Here is a 21,431-nt window from a genome sequence, read left to right on the forward strand (position 1 = left end):
GGAGGGGATTGCTTCCCCTGACAGTTTAAAAAAAATAAAAAAATCAGAAGACAGAACAAAAACAGAATCCTGAGATTATTAATAACCCTTGTGTTTTTTGGCCTATTCTGGGGTTGGCAGAACTCCGAGTAGTCAGACCTTGAAGTGGCTCAAAGGTTTATCATGATGTGAACTATTATATAAATTAAACCGGCTTACTCTTCCTAAAAAGGGAATGCCAAATACTGATGCGGCTGCTTTTTAGCCCCTGAGTGCTGTGGAGCTTTCTGGCATATGAATCTCAGGTTTGGTCCCTAAAATGGGAACTGAACACCTAGATTCATCTCCTTTAGCTAGCATTAGAACACAGTCTATAACAAAACTGCTGGTACATAAAGCAATTGCCTATTAAGGCCCAAGGTACCAGGTACCAGTATTGGCAAGGTACCAGTAGGGCAAGGAATGTGTCATTCATTCTCGAGTCATCAGAATGGATGGGAATGACAGAAAAGGCTTAAGGATGTTGGAGGGAGAGAAACTCTTATTCACTTCAGGCAGGACTCAATTTAGTTTACCAATACCACAGAGAACGTCATCACACCGTCTACGGAAACCCCGATAAGCGTCAGAGTAGCAGCCGTGTTAGTCTGTATTCGCAAAAAGAAAAGGGAGTACTTGTGACACCTTAGAGACTAACAAATTTATTAGAGCATAAGCTTTCGTGTGCTACAGCTCACTTCATCGGATGCATTCGATGCATCCGATGAAGTGAGCTGTAGCTCACGAAAGCTTATGCTCTAATAAATTTGTTAGTCTCTAAGGTGCCACAAGTACTCCCTTTTCTTTTTCCCGATAAGTGTGTCAGTTGTTGGAATTATAGCAGTTCGGTCAAATACCCCTGTGTAATCAAGAAGATTCACAGAGTCTCCAGTGAGTCTTTGCAGACACTTCCAGCTGAGGCATCTCAATCCCATCACAGAAAACATGTTCTTCAATCCATCCTATTCAAAATCATTGACTGAAGCCAGTGCCAAATGGTACGTCTACACTGGCTTTTAAAATCAGCAGCAGCAAATCTCAGAATCTGGGTACAGACTTGGGCTCATGCTATGGCACTAAAACAGCAGCGTAGGTGCTCGGGCTCAAGCTTGAGCTCTGAGCCCATACCCATAGCGTCCCTGAGGCTAGATGCTGACACTACCCTAACACTTCTCAAGGACTCAGCATCATCTCCTGAACCTTTTCACCAAGAAGTCCATCCTCCAACCAGGTTTGCCATCTCCCTTCTGGCTGATGATATCAGTTAGGTCACCATGATACTGCTCTGTCCAAAGTTATCACCAGTTTAACTCAACTGACTTTTCGAGTGAGGCGAGCTGGCAAATGATGGAACCAAGTGAGGAAAATCTCAAATTTCACATTAAAAAACAGACTGGACTCCCCTGGATGTCAGTCCCCAGTGAACAGCTGTGAACCTCCAGATTAGAAAGCTAACCCAATAGGGAATCCCTGCCTTAGACCAAAATGTAAAAAGAAATCCTGCTACATTTCAATCTTTTTGTGTTTTCTTATACTGAGCCACTTCCCTCCTTCTTTCCAGCAGTGAGAGTGAAGCCTAATCGTCATTCTCTCACCTTGCTTCCCTCAAAGGAGTCCTTACCTATTGACTTCTTCATTTGGGTCCTTCTCCAGTATTTCCTGGCTGCCCAGAAACTTCTCAGAGCTGAAGTAGCAGCTCTGGCCAAGCACAGTATGATTCTGCGCTGTCAGAGTGAATCTGGTGAGCTCAGTGACCACATGAGACAGAAAAACAAGTTAACACTCTGGCCCAATCACAGAGTTGGTTGTGAAAGACACAAAAGGAGTGATAGAGGAACATGAAATGATTCTGCTAAATATAGCTGTCCTGGTGCGATATACCGTTGAAGGTAGCCAAGAGTGGGCGTATGACAGGACCTGATAATTTTGGCTGCTTCCTTTTGCTCACATCCTGTTCAAACATGCAACCCTGCACACAATTTTATGAACCCTGAATCCCCCAAGAGCTCCTAGCATATTCAAAACAGCCAGTGGTTTAATGTGCAAAGGGAGAGCAGAATTCCTTATTGCTTGGAGGATCGAGAACCAGCAGCCAGAAAAAATATAAACGGTGGAGGCGGAGAGCAAGGAAGCTATGCTGATGCAGGTAATGGTTTTCACTTGATCGGCGATAGCACAGCTCAGGTGAATGTCCATGCACAGGAGGCAGCTAGTGTCTTTGCTCTGTATAGTGGGCTAGGCTGTCTTCCTCACATACCCCTGACATTCAATGAAGGGATGTGGATAGGTCCCGGACGATTGGAAAAAGGCAAATATAGTGCCTATATTTAAAAAAGGTAAGAAAGAGAACCCAGGGAACTATAGACTGGTCAGCCTCACTTCAGTCCCCGGCAAAATCATGGAGTAGGTCATCATGGAAAATGCCTTTTTCCATTTTGAAGCACTTGGAGGAGAGGAAGGTGATCAGGAAGAAGTCAACATGGATCCACCAAGGGCAAGTCATGCCCGACCAACCTGATTGCCTTCTATGATGAGATAACTGGCTCTGTGGATATGGAGAAAGAGGTGGATGTGATATTATCTTGACTTTAGCAAAACTTTTGATACTGTCTCCCACAGTATTCTTGCTAGCAAGTTAAAGAAGTATGGATTGGATGAATGGACTATAAGGTGAATAGAAAGCTGGCTAGATTGTCGGGCTCAATGGGTAGTGATCAACGGCTCAATGGCTAGTTGGCACAGTATCAAGCAGAGTGCCCCAGGGGTCGGTCCTGGGGCTGATTTTGTTCAACATCTTTATTAATGATCTGGATGATGGGATGAATTGCACCCTCAGTAAGTTCCCAGATGACACTAAGCTGGGGGGAGAGGTAGATATGCTGGAAGTTAGGGATAGGGTCCACAGTGACCTAGACAAATTGGAGGATTGGGCCAAAAGAAATCTGATGAGATTGAACAAGGACAAGTGCAGAGTCCTGCATTTAGGAAGGAAGAATCCCATGCACTGCTACAGGCTGGGGACCAACTGGCAAAGCAGCAGTTCTGCAAAAAAGGACCTGGGAATTATAGTGGATGAGAAGCTGGTTATGAGTCAGCAGTGTGCCCTTGTTGCCAAGAAGGCCAACAGCATATTGGACTGTATTAGTAGGAGCATTGCCAGCAGATCGAGGGAAGTGATTATTCCCCTCTATTTGGTAGTGGTGAGGCCACACGTGGAGTATTGTGTCCAGTTTTGGTCCTTTCCACTACAGAATGGATGTGGACAAATTGGAGAGAGTCCAAAGGAGGGCAATGAAAATGATTAGGGGGCTGGGGCACATGACTTACGAGGAAAGGCTGAGGGAACTCAGGGTTATTTAGTCTGCAGAAGAGTGAGAGGGGATTTGATAGCAGCCTTCAACTACCTTAAGGGGGGTTCCAAAGAGAATGGAGCTCGGCTATTCTCAGCAGTGGCAGATGACAGAACAAGAAGCAATGGTATCAAATTGCAGTGCAGGAGGTCTAGGTTGGATATTAGGAAACACTATTTCATTCTGAGGGTGGTGAAGCACTGGAATGGGTTACCTAGGGAGGTGGTGGAATCGCCATCCTTAGAGGTTTTTAAGGCCCAGCTTGACAAAGCCCTGGCTGGGATGATTTAGATGGGGTTGGTTCTGCTTTGAGCAGGGAATTGGACTAGATGACCTTCTGAGGTCTCTTCCAACCCTAACATTCTATGATTCTAATATAACAATGGTCCAGCCACTTATCAGCTACAGCTCCTGAAGCAGCTACAGTTGTAAAGTGAATAATGACAAACCTAAAAACAGCTAGTTAAGTTTACCAGCAAGACCAGTACCTCATCAGGACTAAAGATATTTCAAGCACGCTGCTGCTAAAGCTTATAATGCACAGTATTGATGGGACTGACTATAAGGAGTTCCCTGGTATATGGCAGATTCTCTGCTTGACACGCTGCTAAACCAAGGTATAAAGTGGACTAAGCATGGCTAAAGGAACTCCTGTTTCTTCAATTAATATGTTAATTCATAGAGCAGGCAATGAAAAAGGAAGCAGAAGCATAAATTTCAGCCTTGGATTAGCAATTTACACTTCAGATTAGGAGCATGTGTCACAGCCCTGGTTACACTCAGCAGGCTGCTGTATTTGGGGTACTGCAGAATTGGACTGTGCGTTCTTAAGCTTCCTTTGTTCTGAGTAGGTGCCCTGAACTGTCTCTTTCTTTGGCCTCGCTGGCACACTCCCCAGGCAAAGACTACTTCACTCCTTCACAGAAACGGGACCTCAAGGTTCAGCTGCTCTATACCCCCAGAGTACCCCAATAGCGACAAGATAGCTCAAGAAATCTACAGAGCCAAATAAAACAACACAACATCTATACAACCTTCCCTGCCTCAGTCTTCTCATCCCTCAAGCATTCTTTGGGATTCGGTCACCATTACCTAGGGTGTCCAGGATCCCCACTCCTGCCATGGCTTCTCCTTTGAATTATGCAGTGTGTGCATCTCGTTCTCCTCCCCTATCCCACAGCAACCAGCTTACTTCTTCCTTGGCTGGTCCTGCAGTCCAAAAAGGATCCCTGTGCTACACAAGCACACTCCTTTTGTTCCTCTCTCTCAGCCTCTGTAGTTTTTAAAGGCTAGCACTAATGCCAAGTTTCATTGTTTCCCTTTTCTTGTGAAAATCCTCTGCTTCAAACCCCAGCCCCCTGCAAAGAAGCTGGAGACAACTGTTTTCACATCCAATGTGGCCATCCTATTGTCCTAATGTACTCCCATCTGAATGGGAGCTATTCTTGTCCCTGGTCTGGAACATGCCACCATTCCTGATGGCACAGGGCTGACGCCACATCCACTGAGCTATTCAATAATACAGCAATTTCATAAATCAGCCAAAATTTATAAGCTGTACATACACGGCTCCCCCAGACTGTCACAGTGTATCTCATTAATGTCAATTAGACAACTAAATTGGAGGCCGAGATCACAATTCTACAGGCTGGGATAACGTGACACGATTTAGGCAAGACTCTCTCTTTTGGGAAGCCAGAGGTAAATTCTGTTGAATTTTCATGCTTCAGAAGATGAGGGATTGAAGCATGGCTTCCTCCACACATCTCTGTCAATGCGCCTCTGTCCTGCTTTACAGTGCACCCTTCACACTGCTCTGCCAATGCACCCAAACTCTGATGATCCAGTGCTGCGCTCCAAGAGAGTTCAGTGAATTAGAGCTTTATGAAACTACCTATGTTTGGGAATGTTCCCAAATAGCATTCACAGCCTAATTTTGCCATACCTCTCCCCTCAACTCAAGATGCCACACTGAACATTCTTCATCCCAGACAGAACTCACCACTTTCACAGAGAAATGTAGTTATTTTTATAGTGAAAACAGCTTTTCCTGACAATCGGATAGTTTCCACTTATGGAAACTATCTTTCATTTCCATCTGATAAAAGATGAGTTAATATTTTAAAGACCCTGCTAAAGCCTAAGCAATAAGATTTTTTTTGTAGAGCTGCTCTCCTTAGGTACCTGAATCCTAACCTGCAGCACCCTTGGTACTTTGACCCTGGATTTAGAGGTTTTTAAGATTAGAGGTTTGACAAAGCCCTGGCTGGGATGATTTAGTTGATGTTGGTCCTGCTTCGAATAGGGAGTTGGACTAGATGACCTCCTGAAGTCTCTTCCAACCCTAATCCTCTATGATTCTACACAGCTCTTAGACTTAACTCTGAAAGGGCAGATTTCAGGCTAGACTAGTCCACAGAGGGATAAATATAATGTGTTGCACTTTTTGGGACTAGATTCAATTAACTAGATGTGTTTCTCTCATGATAAATACCAGAACTGTTAGGCCTACATGCAATAAATGCACTAGCCCCCTGCCTTTGATAGTATTTGTTGGCACAACATGTCTCCAGATAAAGTTTCATTTTTGTTTATTCTACATCATGATGTCTCATCTTCTTCCCTGATGCCGGAGTGGGAAAGCTGACAAGACGGAGTATTCTCTGGGAAAATGACCATCTTTCATCCCAGGGTCACATTCCTAAATGCCTCTGGAAGCTCTGTTCCTAAACAAGAGGCATTCCTGTTCCTGGCAGTCAGCAGAATGAGCACAGACAAGGGTAGATTCCAGGACTCCTATAATCAGAAAGGAAGTGTGTAAAATGATCCTCATCACTGGTCAGCGGGTAAAAAAGTCAGTCAGTTCATATGGTGAAAATCTCTGCCTACCCACTTATTCCATATAGCACTGGGAAAAGGCTTTCTTCCCTTTGTACTTCCACAGAATGAAGTCCTTCCAGAAAAAATGTTCCCAAATGGAACTACACAATTCTGAAATAAAGGTGCAGTTGGGAAGACATTTCAGAGAAAGCTTCCAAGTCATTCACCCAGAAGCAAATAATCATGAACTGAGGGACAAGTCAATGTTCCCCATTGTTATAGCTGCTGTCTTGGTGGTGTAATACCTGTCATGGCTAGCAGCTAATAAAATCTACAAATGAGCAAGATAAGACCTTGCCTACAGTAGGAAAACGATCTGTTGCTGACAGCTTGCTGTTAGCAATAGCTCCCCACAACCCCTCATGTAAGTAGTGTTGAAAACAGGTTAGCTGCTAGCACAACAGGAAGTACATCAGCATCATTACTGAAAGCATGACAAACCGAGTGTCTTACCACACTTAGCCTCACCGTGTTCAAGATGGTTTTGTTCTGTCTACAATAGCCATTAAACCATTTTGAACATCAGTAGAGGGGGGAACGAGAGGAGATCCTTTGCTGATAACTGTCAGCAGCAGGTCCTTTTCCTGGTTGTAGACAAGAGTGTGCATCTGCACAAGAAGCCTTTTTCTTCTACTGCAACTCCAGTTCAAAATTACATCTGCCATGTTCTGAAATGGCTTCTAGTGTCCCCCAGAATCTTCTTGCCTTTTCCTGCTGTTCAGGGATAGGCAGAGAGTTTGTAAACTCACTCAGGAAGGTAGATTAAACACAGGATATAATGCACTAAGATTACCAAAGAACAAACAAAGTAGAAAACAAAAGCTGCTAGTGTTCAGGCACAAGGGCAGAAACAAGTGCTAATTCCATACCGAATCAACTTCCTTGTAGGGGAATAAAATCCCTTTACAAACAAACATTCTCAAAGCTTTCTCCTTCACTTTACAACTCCCTATCTATCCTGCCCCCTTTGTCAGAGATGTGTAGTCACATTTCACCTCTTCCAAACAGCATCTTCATCAGTCTGAGAACACCTAGCACATTTTTGGGTGCTCTTGTAATCTGAAGAGGAAGAATCACCAATCTCAGCAGTGCAACTTCTTATACGGACCATTCCGCTCTTTCCTCTGTATTTGATGCAATGCCCCACAAGACCTCACTTAGATGGCTTCTCTCCACTTCTGCATGTCCTGTGTGACAGACTAACAACCAGTTCCAGCAAGAGACCAGATTAAAAGTCCTGGAATCCTAGACAGGAAAAGGATTTCTAAAAGATTCTTTTCATAGGCTAGCACTGAGTCAGAAATGTCTGTTTACCAAGGGCCTGTCTCAAGCAGAATTTTTTTTTTAATTGAGGACTGGTGTGCAAATAACTAAAGCAATAGAGTATTTAGAAACTGGAGCAAATATAATAAGAACTGGGGACAGGCCTGCACTGAATGAGGGGGAAAAGCAGTGACACTCTCGTTAGTTAAAATGAAGACAACAGTTCTAATCTGCAGCCTTAGTTTCAGTTCTTTTAACTCAGAGAGAGGAAAATCTGAAAGCAACCAATATTATTATAGATATTAAATGTATCAGCAGAGCATGTACAGTTTTTTAAATTGTGTATGCATGCAGGAGTGGAAATGACAACAATCCATCCAGGAGCCTGGTTACTCAAACTCCATTGTGATCTTGACCTGTTTATAGAAGATACTTTGACAGGGAGAAGATGGGGGAATCTCTACCTCTGTTTGTGAGGCTATGCAGCTGGTCCCTTTCCAACCCCCACCCTCCCAGAGCCCAATACCTCCCTAATGCATACTGTTTGTCTAGACAGTGGTGGGGTTGGGGGCAACCTTCCCACTAAATTTGGTGGCTTCCTGAAGCATGTGACTGTGTACGTTATGGAGTATGTATTGGAACGGGGAAACTCTCCTCCCCTGCTCTGTGCCTTCATCCCCATTACCCTGAAGAGCCAGCTTACTCCCCGAAGCATACTGTCCTAAGCTTGTCTGTGTGCTGAGGAATTGGAGGTGGGAGATAACAAGATTGGTTATTCCCAGAAGCACATTATTCATGACCCTGTCTGTGTAGGGAGGGATTGTAGTAGTATCTGACACCTTGGGGAGTCCAGGGAAGTTGCAGACCACAAGGAATTCTCTGCTCTATCCTGACACACTCATGTCTGACCCTGGTCTCGAGGGCTGAGTCTGACTTCCTGCAAAGAGCTTACAACAGAAGTTCCTATATTTCTTCTCCTGATAAAAACAAACAACATGTTCTTCCTTGGTGCTTACATTTCAAACCAATTCAAGTAACCTTTGATCCTGGTTCCTCTTGTTCCAGCCTTACAGACACCCAGCTAATGAGCCAACAAACTGCGAGCTGACTCCCAGCCTGACAGCTAGCTGCAACAGTTCTGGGTAGTCCTTCATTCAAGGGCAAGCTTCTTCAGCAAAAACATTAACACCAGCTACTCTCTAGTGGCAGAGTGCAGGTTATTCTGGGACAGTACAGCAGACACATTCACTTTCAGGGGAAAACATCCATTTCTATACCACTTCACCAGGCAGGTGCTGTCATCTTACTTGCCTGATTAAGAGAGTGTAAAATAGCAAGAAGATAGTAACAAGAGGCAAATGTGTCTATCTGACATGCTTCCAGAGAGGAATGGCTGGAGAAGGACAATGTCCTATGTGCTCTCCCTCTCACAAGAAACAACATGCTCTCACTGGTGAGTGCAAGCAATTCCATACATGTCTTCCTGAAATCTACAGCAACCCGTCCCTTCTCCCCATACCAATGAGAGAAAATGAGAATACTCCACTGGAGTAAGGTAGTCCTCTAACCTGAGTTACCATGCTTCTTCTCGCCCTGTGACCCTGGTTCAGGGGACTCATCAGTTACAAAATAGGATGTACTTCCAACTGCACCACAGGCAACAACTCACTTTTGCACACCCATTCCAGTTCTATATAACTTTTGCATATGCATCAGCACAGAATAGGAGAATAATTAATTCACTTTACAAGCCAGAGATCCTGAAGTACACTTACTCCAAATTCCTGGTGGGTGGTTGTTCAGGAGCAGGTGCTGTCTTTGTTAATGTCCAGTCCAGCAAACCCCATTCACTCTTCTGGTCTTAAAGCTGAAGACCCATATTCAATCCTTTTCTAAACTAGAGGGCCCTGACCATGTCTCCTCCATCTCAGAACAAACAAGATGGATTGTTTGATATAAAATTAATAGGATTATTCCTCTCTGCAGCCACTCTCTTAGAGCTCTGTTCCACTCCCCACCCCAAGCTGTTTAGCTGTGTGCTTAAGGAGGAGCTGGGACAGATTTGCTTCTGCTGGCAGTGAAGTCAGGAGGGAGGTGCTGAGTGTAATAATATGCTGTTTCCTGTCTTATGCCAGAGCTGAGAGGTACGTCCCAATGGAGAGGGGATGGAGAGGAGTTTATGGAGGAGTCCAGGAGTTCGAGCTCCACCTCTTCAACAAAGCAGACTTTAACAGCAGAGGAGGTGTCAAGAGGAAGGCTACTGGCAGCCCCGCTGTGTCTGTGCATCAGCTGCAAACAGCAGCTTTCAGGACAGTATTCAAACAGGGGGATCAAATCACTATGGCTCTCCGCACACACGTCTGCCACAGCTGACATCTGGGAACTTTCTCCTGCAGAATTGCAAGGCTCTGAGTAAACTGAGACGATGAATTGATGTTGAAATCTGCATAAAGGTCACTAGAAGCAGAAGTTGGGTGAAAGTCCAGACAGATCCCAGAGAAGAACGTCTGCTAGAAACAACTGGAAAACCAGTTCCAGAGCTGTTGGCTGGAAGTGACACAGGATCTGTGGCTGGAAAGATCCAATAGCCCATCTAGTCCATCCCCTGTTATGTCAGGTACATTTTACTCTTCAGGAAATACACAATAGATTTTTTTATTTCAGCCCTGGGCTTTCCTTTAAAAAGCATTTGTTAACTGCTCCCATCACACCACATGGCTCCGCAGCCAAATCTGGGATCAGAATGTTTTCGAATAGGCATCCTAACTCCTATCTCCAGTTCAAATTTGGGAGACGTACACTAAAGAAATCTAAATAAGATAAGTAAATAAATAAAATCACATTATACCCTTTTCTTGCTCTAAATCCTTGTATTTCTCCCTTTTAGCTACAGCTCCACAGCAAAGAAATCAGCTGCCAGATATTAACAATGTCTTACATAAACTTAACAGTATCTTTATGTCTGAATTTTATTCCTTCATTTCTGCAACAGATCACCCTGTTGGCCCTGGGCTGCTGCCAAGCACTGTGATCCTACCTGCATTGCATTTCTAACCATCATCTCTGCCGCATCTAATCCAAATCCATTCACACAAGCATTCTTCGTTCTCATTGCCTCTCCCCAAACTTATCATTTTACAATTCCCAGCATTTAAAAACATCTTCCCTTCTTCTGCCCATTTCCCTGATTTACAGGTGCTACCTTTTCCTTGAGCTAAAACCAAATCAAGCCACTCTCCTCCCAAAATGGAACCAAGATCTGTTGTGCTAGTTATCTTAGGGCTTGTCTATATGATCATTTAGTTTGCAGTGAGCTGGGATGTAAATCTACACCAGACTAGCTTGCCATGGACTAAGTGGCCTTGTGGACCCTGCTGCAGTGCATTAACAGTTTGTTAGTTCACTTTAATCTAGTCCCATTTCAAAGATGACTAAAACAAAGTGAATTAGCAAACTGTTAATGCACTGCAGCAGGGTCCACACAGACTGTCTGTGACAAGCTACTGTGGGGGTAGTTTCACATCCCAGCTTGCTATAAATTAAATGTTGGTGTAGACAAAGCCCTTAATCTTCAGGTACTTCTCCTGACTGCCTGATCTCTCCTGATCCTGTGGCTTCTCTTCACACCAGGTATCACTCCTTCCACTCTCTTTCTTGCTTCTTTTACTCCTTGCTTTGTTTCCCTTCCTCCCAGTGTTCTGTCCCCTCTTTCCTCACAACCTCTTCCCCAACTTCTTCTCCTACTCCAGTCACTCCTGCCCTGTGTTTTTTGCGATTTCCTCCCTGCTTGCCATCTCCTTCATTAACTCCCATGCTTCCTCCTATCAAAGAGTGTTGTTCATGCAGCTCTCATACAGCTGATCCACTCTTTAGTGCCTCCAACTGTACCACTTTTTGTAAGACAGGAGGACAGAGTAAGGTGCAGAGCTCTGGCCAGCTTGGAGACCAGATGTAGTGTAAAGAAACAAGTCATCCTGCCTAAATTCAAGAAGATGGCAACCTTTTTAGTATTAAGGGTAGGTGACGTGGTCAGTAGATTTAGGAGCAGAGGCAATACTAACTGAGAGTTGGATCCATCTCCTGAACTAAGTCAACTGCTAGTCTGAAAAGTGCAGTATTTACCCATTAAGCAGCACAACTGCTTGGACATTGGAGCTGCTTTTCTCAGAGAAGGGCCAGTCTTTGCCAGGTCAGAAATTAAACTTTCCATTAAAGAAAATGAGAGCAGTAAAGACAAATGGAACCTCTGAAATGCAAGGACAACTGCCTTTGTTAGATAACACTAGATGTTTGATATCTCGGATCTAAACCAACACTTGTTAGTGAACCTCTTTGCTTTGAAAAACCGGGAAAAAGTTCTCTCCTAAGTGCACTTTTAATATGAAACAAAAAAATCTGCATTTGGGAGGGAAAGCGAGCTGGGAAGATACAGAAGGGAAATCAGAGAGCACTCACAAACAGAACTGCAGAAAATTGTAGGGCTCCGAGGAATGCAAAGCACTGACTGCAGTGATGTGGCAGACCAAACAGTATAACAACTACCGAACCTTTTGATTAGCAGAGTAGTTTTTATAGCTCAGGGTGGACCACAGTCAAATCCACGTATGAATCTCGATAGACAGGACAGACAGAAAGCCACAGAGGCCAGATATTTTCCTACAGACTACCTGAGCAGCCATGATACATGAGTCAGAGAGACTGAGCACCAATTGTTGTTTCTTGAGAACCAAGTTAATTCTCCTGTTCTCTCAGCCCCCTAGGAAAGGAAGGGGAATAGCATGGCCTGGTGCCACTGTCCTGGAAGTGATTCCTCCTTCACGGCTGTGCTCAGATGCAGGAAGTTGTATAAGCAACATGATGCTTCCCTTTGCCTCCCCACAATACATCCATTGCCCCTGGCAGAAATGAGAGAGGTTCCCAAATTACCACAACTAATACAGTAACAATGTTAGCACATCTACAAAGCTTGCATTACCCGAGCACTGTACACATTGTAAATAATCCTCACTAGAGTTTTTGCCTGTAAAATTATTCTGATTTATAGACGGGGAAGCTGAGGCAGGCATTGGTAATTTCCCACAGCCACAGGGAGAATGTGTGTCAGTGCTGGGATTAGAACTCAAGGGTTCCTGATTCCCTGTCCTGTATAGAAATCACTGGACCCTGGAGAGTAGTGTGGGTATTCACTCTCAGACTCAGCAAGGCCTTCTCTTAGCCTTTGAGTACCAGACTGGAAGATGCCTTCTATGGGAAGATGCCTTCTTTATGAGAAAATGCTGGAATTTAACCAGATTCTAGGGTTTATGCCATAGCCACTTTGCCCAGATCCATCTGATCAAAGGGCTACAACTTGGGATAAGGCTAATACCTATTGCCAGGATCCTCTGTCAAAGGCATACACAGAACTAGCCCCAGTTCTGCAACCTTACTTTAACTATCTCTTATCTTCCTCTACTCCCACTATACACATCAGTATGCAGCTCTTTGTGAACTTTGTAGGATCCCTTTTAGTTCCTCCTCTCCCTAGGGGTTTATAGCTACAATTTGTAATTTGGCCATGACACGCGTATAGATTCACACATTCTAAGGCTGTAAAGGACCACTACATTCATTTAATCTGATTTCCTGCAACGCACATGCCACGGAACTTTGCCCATAATTCCTGCCGCAGAGGGAATTATGCTGTCCTGCTATATAAATGCACAGTATTAGAGAGGCCCAATAAACACGTGTTTAACAAGCGTGTATCTTTAAAGGCATAGATTTAACAGCATACCCAGTCATCCAAAATATTTCATGTATGGAGGGGGATGATTGACAATTGCTGTGGGAAACATACATTTATATTTCTTGACTTTTCTGCACAAAAATCTAACCATAATGTTGCACTCATTATACACTTGCATTAAACAGGAACATTCAGTTGCATGTACCATAACATAGAAACAACTGAAACCATCAGCAGGCAATAATGGAATCTGTCTGCCACAAACCAAACCATGTACCACCTTCCAGCATCTTCTTATGGCTTGGTTAGTAAAGAAGCTGCCCTTTCAACAATGGGTGAACAGCACTGTTAGACTTCCCCCAGTGAGGGGGCCATGAGTGGAGCTGAGAGCTTTTCTAACCAGACAGAATCTTCAGATTTAGAAAGTGAGGAGAAGGGGGAGAAAAGGAGGGAGGATGGAAGTGGTCTGATAAATCCTACCGTGAAGCTGTTGTTGACATTCTTAGTGCTAGATTCTGCCACACTGGCATCTGTCAGATCAACCTCATCAAAAATTATCGACTGAGGAAAAAACAACAACAAAAAACAGATGTGTAAGAAACATCCCCAATGGGATTCCTATATAAATGTCAGCCCCATACTCTCCAGCAGGGATCTGTGTTGAAAGGGTCTGGGACTGACATTATGAAATGGGACTCACAAGAACAGTTCCATGAATGCACCAGTGCCCACATTTGCCCCAGCCTCCCTTCTCAGTATACGCTCAGGAATCACTTTCACGGCATGGCTACATTTTGTTGTTGTTACTGTAAATGTAGTACTTCTGAAAGCAGTAAGATTAACAACCCTAAAGAATAGCCACGGTCAGTCAAGACACTGACAAGGTGAGTGACAAGGTGGGTGAGGTAATATCTTCTTTTGGACCAACTTCTGTTGTAGAGAGAGACAAGCTTTCGAGAGCTTACACAGAGCTCTAGGTCAGTGGTTCTCAAAGCCGGTCTGCCGCTTGTGCAGGGAAAGCCCCTGCCGGGCCGAACTGAACCAGTTTGTTTACCTGCCGTGTCCGCAGGTTCAACCAATCGCAGCTCCTACTGGCCGCGGTTCGCCACTCCAGGCCAATGGGGGCTGCGGGAAGCGGCACGGGCCGAGGGACGTGCTGGCCGCCCTTCCCGCAGCCCCCATTGGCCTGGAGCAGCGAACCACGGCCAGTGGGAGCCGCGATCGGCTGAACCTGCGGACACGGCAGGTAAACAAACCAGTCCGGCCCGGCAGGGGCTTTCCTTCCACAAGCGATGGACCGGCTGTGAGAACCACTGCTCTAGGTCACTAATATGGCAAATTCTAGGTTTCCCAGGTCTTCCCCTCATCCACATTTTCTCCCACCTACTTCAGTTCCTATTGGGTTTGAGCTCAGTCCCAACTATAGAGGATGGAGAGGTAGGTCTGACACACAGCATCATTGCTGGATTCCCATAAATCTATTGTGTTTTAAACACAAAGGAGCACGTTATTTCAAGCTGTGCAGATGAGTAAATGGAGGTTTCGGTTGTGATAAAGCCTACGGACAGACACCTCAAGGGCCGCTGCTCTCTCCTGGATCGAGGGCTCACTGTTCACATACACCCACACACCTCCATCCTCCCAGCAGCCCTTTCCTCTGGCTCAGATAGACACTCAGCACCTCACCTTTGCAGTTTTTGCATAGTAGAGTGTTCGTCCTCGCAGTTTGAAATATCGCCTCTTCCAGCGCTGAAATGAGCTGGTCTGTTTCATCAGCATCCCCTCTTTTATGACAGTCTAGAAGCCAAGAAAATACAGGGTGAAATTTTATTTACATACAACCCTCTCCAATACACACCACAAGAGGACTACTCAGATTTATATCAATATTCTTAGCACCCTCTGCTGGAAACACTTCACAAATTCATTCAATTGAGCAGGTGATCTTATCAACATTTTGGACTGTAACAGAAAATGTAACACATCCTGGGGTGGCATTCAAGCCCTGACACTATGATGTTATGATTTCAGAGGGATACAGATCCTAAATCTGTTCAGGTGATCTTCTCTAGGTGTAATTGTGATGCAGCATGTATAACAGTCATACTCACTGGGTCACGCTCCTGCCATGTCCAATCAGAATCCTGTGATCTTAGAGAGACTATGAACACACACACCTGGTTACACCAGGCCTGTTCATTGCTGCCATGTGAGGCCATCAGCATTTAACTAGTACAGGAGGTAATCTGCAGGCATACGGGGACGAAGAGAAAAGCAACAGCAAGGCAGGAAAAGTCTCCAGCTTCAGCATTTGGCATTTTTCAGATATTCTTGGCACTGCCTCAGTGCTCTCTGGCTGGCTGCCATTTCCCAGGGCTGAATTGCCAAAACTCTCTACGCACACTGCTCTGGTTTTTTTTCATTGCTCCATAGCTAGAATGACACACGAGCATAGACACACCCCATACACTCATTCACATACTATGCATATGAAGGCTACACAGATATATTTAGTCCACATTCATTTCATCTTACATCAACAAATATATCTGTTACTCCAGTAAAGGGCAGATCCCGGATAGCAAGAACTACATTAAAATAACCTCCAGGTTCTATCTTTAAAATAGAAAAAAGCAAAAAATTTAACAAAGATTTCAACATTATCTTACTAGCTGTGCATATATGCTGCCAGTGCTTCGGAACAGCAACAGCCATAGTGCAGGGTCTCAATGCTCCAGAACTCTTTCCTCTTCTCCAAGGGAAACATAGCCCCCAGTAACTCAAATCTGTCAGTAACAGAGTCCTATCGCATAACACCCAAGTAAGAGACAAAGAACAAATGCTTTGGTAATGCTGTATGACAGGTTATTCTCTAACTGTAGGCTAGGAAAATGACACACATTTAACATACTAGGGATCTCAATGAAACACAGGCTCTAAGACAGTCAGGTCAACTGATGAGTATCAATTAAGACACAAACCTTACCCTCACTGCACAGTTGCTGACAAGCTACTACACTGATGTGAAATACATCAGAGAGCTAGTGGAAAAATACTCTTGTATTGTTCCAAGGATTTAATGCTTTTTTTTTTTTTTTTACAAATCCTTTCAAGGGCACTACAGTTGCTTTTTAAAGTGCTTAATCTGCTGTGTAAAACTGTAACGTGGGCCCTTGCTTTCTGAAACAGCTGCAGATTTTAATACTTTCTGCAAACTGACCTTTGCCAAACTCAAAGCCAAAGTTTCCTCAAAAAGCCCTTGGAAAGAGAGTACTGAGTACAAGAAATGTGAGTATGACCCAGTACACGCCTCCATAGTCTTGGGTCAAGCTAACCTCAAACTAGAAAGTGATAATGGGGTGGATGGCAGCGTACTGCTCTTAATACTCTCAGTGAAAACCCTGTGGGACAAGAGTGGGCTCCTCCATACATCCGGCCCAACCACTGTGCTCAATAGTGCCCTTCTACCACCGGAAGGAGAGGAGAAGAGTGGTTTCTTGCCAACGAGCTCAGGAATACCTCCCCATCATCTCTATTTGAGGTTGAAGAGGTGTTTCTACCGCTAAACCCATCTAAATCCCCACCCCAGCCTGTACCGCTGCAGTGCTTCCATGTCGAGCTGGAGAATATACAGGCAAGCATAACTCCATTCTGCCACAGGCCCATCCTCCACTATCTACAAACCAGGAGATGCTAGCTTGCAGGCCCAAGTACTCTCGCAAGGCTGAGGCCTGGCCACTGGTGCTCTTTCCCCTCAACAGCCCCACCCTAACAGACTCAGCTATTGATTGAGATACTAGCTGATTCACTGACAGTGACTAACCTCATTCCAGCCAGCAAGACCAGAATCTGTGTTTTCTTGAGCACTAAAAGTAACCAAAAATTGTAAAACTAAAGACAAAGCCCTAACTGATGAGGAAAGCCCCCCTCTTCCGTCTCAGCTCCATGCTCCCTAAAAAAGGGGTGCCGAAAGGCATTCTGGAAATCCATTTTCCACATGTCACAATGGCAATATATGCCGGAGATATACACAAGATTAGAAAGACCAGGACTATTCAAAATCTCATGGCAGTCTGAATGCCGCGGCTCCTCATCAGCTCAGTACACTGCAGAGAAGCTCAGAAACCAGACCGGAGGGCTGGCCTAGTGGTGCTATGCAGCGCTGTGCAGGAAATCTGTGTTCAGCTACTGACCCTGGTCTTACGCCCCCATTGCAAGAGGGGCTGGATATCCCTAGGAGAGGGAGTAGCTAGAATCACTCCCATCTTTAGATGCTTAGGAGGAAGGGTGATCTAGTAAGTAGGGTGCTAGCCTGGGACTTTTGAGACCTGCATTTAATCCCCTGCCCCATCACAGCTCCCTGTGTGACTTTGGGCAAGTAACTTAGTCTCGTTGTTCCCCATCTGTAAAAAGAGGATAACACTGCCCTGCCTCACAGGGGTGTTGTGAGGATAAATACATTAAATATGGGAAGGTGCTCAGATATTAGGGGTCATATAAATACTTAAGATGGACAGATAAGGGGGCAACATCTGACAGACTTTGCCAAAAGTCCTCTGCAGTCCTTCTTGGTTAGAAGTATGGGGGGAGGGGAGAGATTCTTGGGATTCTGACAGAAACAAGGAATAATCTTTTCCATTCGGGGGGGGGGGGGGGAGAGGGACGACACAGATACCAAACAATGCCAGGCTCTGAGTTTGGTGTCTGGGAGAGAATGAGACTAATCATCTAAAGGATCCCTGGAAGTAAATCCCACAGATTCCAGTGTCAGCACTCAAGCAGGAGGCCTGCTTAAATGATGCCAATAGATACCAGAACACACCAAGTGGGTTATTTCAACCTCTTCTTCCAGTGCTCCTTGTTCTAAGACACACCTGCTTTGGGAGCAGCCAGAATCTGAGCCTTCCAGGCTCAGCCCACAGCTTTCTGGCTGGCTTGAACTCTTCCCCAGCCTGCAGTCAAAGTACAAGTTAGTCTATAAAAGAACGGCATCTCTGCTTTTTCTCAAAATCCCCATTTTGTTCCGCTCACTCCTTCTACTTCTGTACTGCTGCTCACATTCCGCCCCCAATCTGATCAGGATGCTCCCTCACCTCCACAGGCATCACTCACCTCTGCAAGAGACGTGCACTCCTCCATCTCCTCCTTTAAATCAAGCTCTTTTTTAAAAAAAGAAAAAATACCCTACAGAGTGGTCACCTCACCCCTCCCTTAAGAAGCAGTTTATGTCACTCTAGTGTATAACTACAGAAAACCTCAGCGCTACATAACTCAGACATGAAAGGCCAGTGAGAACCCCACACGGTTCTTGCTCTCTCTCACACACACAGCTCGGGAGAGAATGAGCCTCTGGTTTAGCGCTGCCCATCTCTGCATGAGAGCTGTTCTATTTATAGGCAAACAGACAGCTCAGTAAAAAGTTTGGTGGGTTTGGGCGGAAAGGACTGGCGATAAGATCAAGATGACTTTATAAAACTTTTCAGACTGCTGCTTTTTTTGTACTGTTTTCATTTTACAGTCCCTCTCCACTGACAGTGGAATGCCAGCGAGTAAAGTTTGCTAGAGAGAGGGCCATGCCCTGTCAGCAAGATGACATTTAATGAAGATAAACTAACACCTGGTCTATGCTACAGAGTTAGGTCGATGTAAGGCAGCTTACGTTGACCTAATTGTCACAGTGTCCACACTACAGTCTTGCTCCCGCTGACCTAAGTGCCCTGCTACACCGACATAATAACTCCACCTCCACGAGAGGCATAGGGTTTACGTCGGTGTAGTTAGGGCAATGCAACAATCCATGCAGATGCTGCGTTACTTACGTTGGCTGTTTACCATCATTCTTGTCAATTTAACAACTAAGTGCTGGAGCTGTGAAACTGACCAGAAAGGCTGGTAGGCTCTCTGGTGTGAACCCCACATCCTCATCTCAGCTTGGGCTGTTACCCAAGAGAGGGTGGGGAGCTCCAGCTAGAGCCTGGCTCCTCCCCTCCCCCCAGGCTCCTGGCTCTGAGCCTGGCTGTCACCCAGGCTCCCCACTCCTGGAGCCTGGATGGTTGCCAGGATCTCCGTGGGGAGTGGGGATGCAGCTGTGCGCCTGGTATGGAGCTCCATGTGGAGCTGAGAGCCCTGGCAGCAGGACCCAGGCTCCCAGCAGGAGTGGAGCTGAGAGCCTGGGCTGGGCTCCCAATGAGGATCCAGGATCTCAGCTCCTCACACTGCTCCTCTTAAGTCGATGGAAGCACTCCTGGTGAGGACACGCATCACCGACAGAAGGAAGGTAGCATGAAAAACCGCAGTAATTACTGCAGTGGCTGTAAGCTGACCTAATATAGATTGACTTAAATTTGTAGTGTAGACATGCCCTAAGAAGCTGAGGCAATTATTTCTTTCCCCCATCACAAACACACCAGAACTTTTTAAAAAGCTTGTTAACTAAGGATCTACAGCCGTGGTTCTCAACATGCAGCCTGTGAGCCACTTGCAGCCCAGTCAGCAGAGCTGCGGCCTTTGTGACCTCCTCAGGGCCATAGAGGTAGTATTGGATTTGACATTGTGGGCCACATATGCAGCCCACAATAGTAAAGAGGTGGAGAACCACTGAATTAGGTAAGTATCTAGATGAGTTCATGTACCCCCTGGAAGAACTCTGCTTACCCCCAGGGTACACATATCCCTGATTGAGAACTACTGATCTACACTGACCAGGCAACTGTAATTAGTAACAAACTGTTTCTGAGTAAGGTAGGGGGGAAAAAAAGAATGTAGCCTATTGTTCAGTGCTGTACATTGTGGGGAATCCTTCTAAGTCACTGTGGTGATCAGCTGATGCTCTGAAGCAAAATGTAATTTCATTACTTGTATCCTCTGAGGAATAACTACATTGGTCATAAGATTATTTGGGTTCTATTTTCCATCCAGCTACAATATCTGGCTCTCTGACATCTTGTGGCAGGATTCCACAGGCTGCCTATAAAGTGTGAAGGGCAAAGTATTCCCTCATATTTAATTTACCCTGATTTGTTGTTAGTTTTATCAAGTAAGCCCTGGTGATTTAGTTAGGGACAATGTAAGAATGTTCCTGCAACAGACTGACAGTTTAAAATAATGACATACAAAGCAGATGACATACAATGTCATACAAATGACATACAATGTTGAAGGATGTGATGAGACAGCTAAAAGACCCCACAACCCAAATAAGTACTCCCAACACCTGGACTTTTCTGCATACTCCACGTGTCTGTCTTTAGAATGTAAGAGCTTCAGGGCATGGACTGCCGTTATTTTTTATGTACTGTGCAACTTTAACCATGGTGCTGGTCCTAAACAAGTAAATAAATAAAAAGAATAATAATTAAAAGATGAGTAAGAACTGAAATCCCTTAAGCAAGGGTTCTCTGATCTCGTCAGCTTTGGCAACACTAGGGAATTTCACTAAAAAGTTCCCACCAGTTTAGCTGTACCAATAGGGATAGTATTTTTTCATAAAATTCCTAGTGTAGACATGGTCTATAAAGGTGCAACTTTACTTGCTTTAACTGAGTTTTTAGGAAGCTTGACACCTTTACAGCTGAAAACAACAGTCATAGTTCAGCCAATCATTAAGATAATGAATATGCACTGCATGAGTCAAGTATTTTGTCAAGAAAAATGCTGTCAGATTACTAGCAATCTGACTACCTCTGCCAGCTTCCCTCTCCAATGGTCTCATTGCTGTTGCCACTAGGACTGGATTGTATCCAGCCAAGAGTTTTCAAGAAACTAACATGAGATGGCTGAGCTGCTAACCAAAATATGTAATCTATTATTAAAATCAGATATCATACCGCAGAACTAGAGGCCAGCCTTTGTTGTACCTCAGACAAGTGAGCCTTACTTACCTGGTAAATGAAAGAAATGATCAAAGATACTGCTTTGGGCAAAAAGAAAAGGAGTACTTGTGGCACCTTAGAGACTAACAAATTTAAGCTTATGCTCTAATAAATTTGTTAGTCTCTAAGGTGCCACAAGTACTCCTTTTCTTTTTGCGAATACAGACTAACACGGCTGCTACTCTGAAACCTGTGCTTTGGGCACTTAAACATACATACTGAAAATTAGTAAAGAAATGTGATCTAATGGTTAAAGCAGGGATACTGAGCCCTGGTCTACACCTAAGTTCCTTCCGAGCTGCATGGCCACATGGCAGGCTA

At 44.7% G+C, this 21,431-nt stretch overlaps 1 protein-coding gene across 8 annotated transcripts in view; it reads right to left on the reverse strand.

Annotated features, from left to right (window-relative positions):
• DGKD (diacylglycerol kinase delta) overlaps positions 1-21,431 on the reverse strand; it is an 86,291-nt gene that overhangs the window by 44,720 nt on the left and 20,140 nt on the right. For 4 of the 8 annotated variants that reach the window (XM_038415887.2, XM_043492769.1, XM_038415885.2 and 1 more), the window contains exons 2-3: positions 14,926-15,036; positions 13,720-13,800 (exon numbers count right to left, since the gene is read on the reverse strand). In XM_038415887.2, the coding sequence (XP_038271815.1) occupies positions 13,720-13,800; positions 14,926-15,036 (192 nt within the window). Of the gene's footprint in view, positions 1-1,639; positions 1,730-13,719; positions 13,801-14,925; positions 15,037-18,351; positions 18,599-21,431 lie in introns of those variants that run through there. The other 4 variants (XM_038415889.2, XM_038415884.2, XM_043492770.1 and 1 more) reach the window with 3 other exon arrangements.

The sequence above is a fragment of the Dermochelys coriacea genome, chromosome 9 (assembly GCF_009764565.3).
Source record: "Dermochelys coriacea isolate rDerCor1 chromosome 9, rDerCor1.pri.v4, whole genome shotgun sequence".
In the NCBI taxonomy this organism is placed as follows: Eukaryota; Metazoa; Chordata; order Testudines; family Dermochelyidae; genus Dermochelys; species Dermochelys coriacea.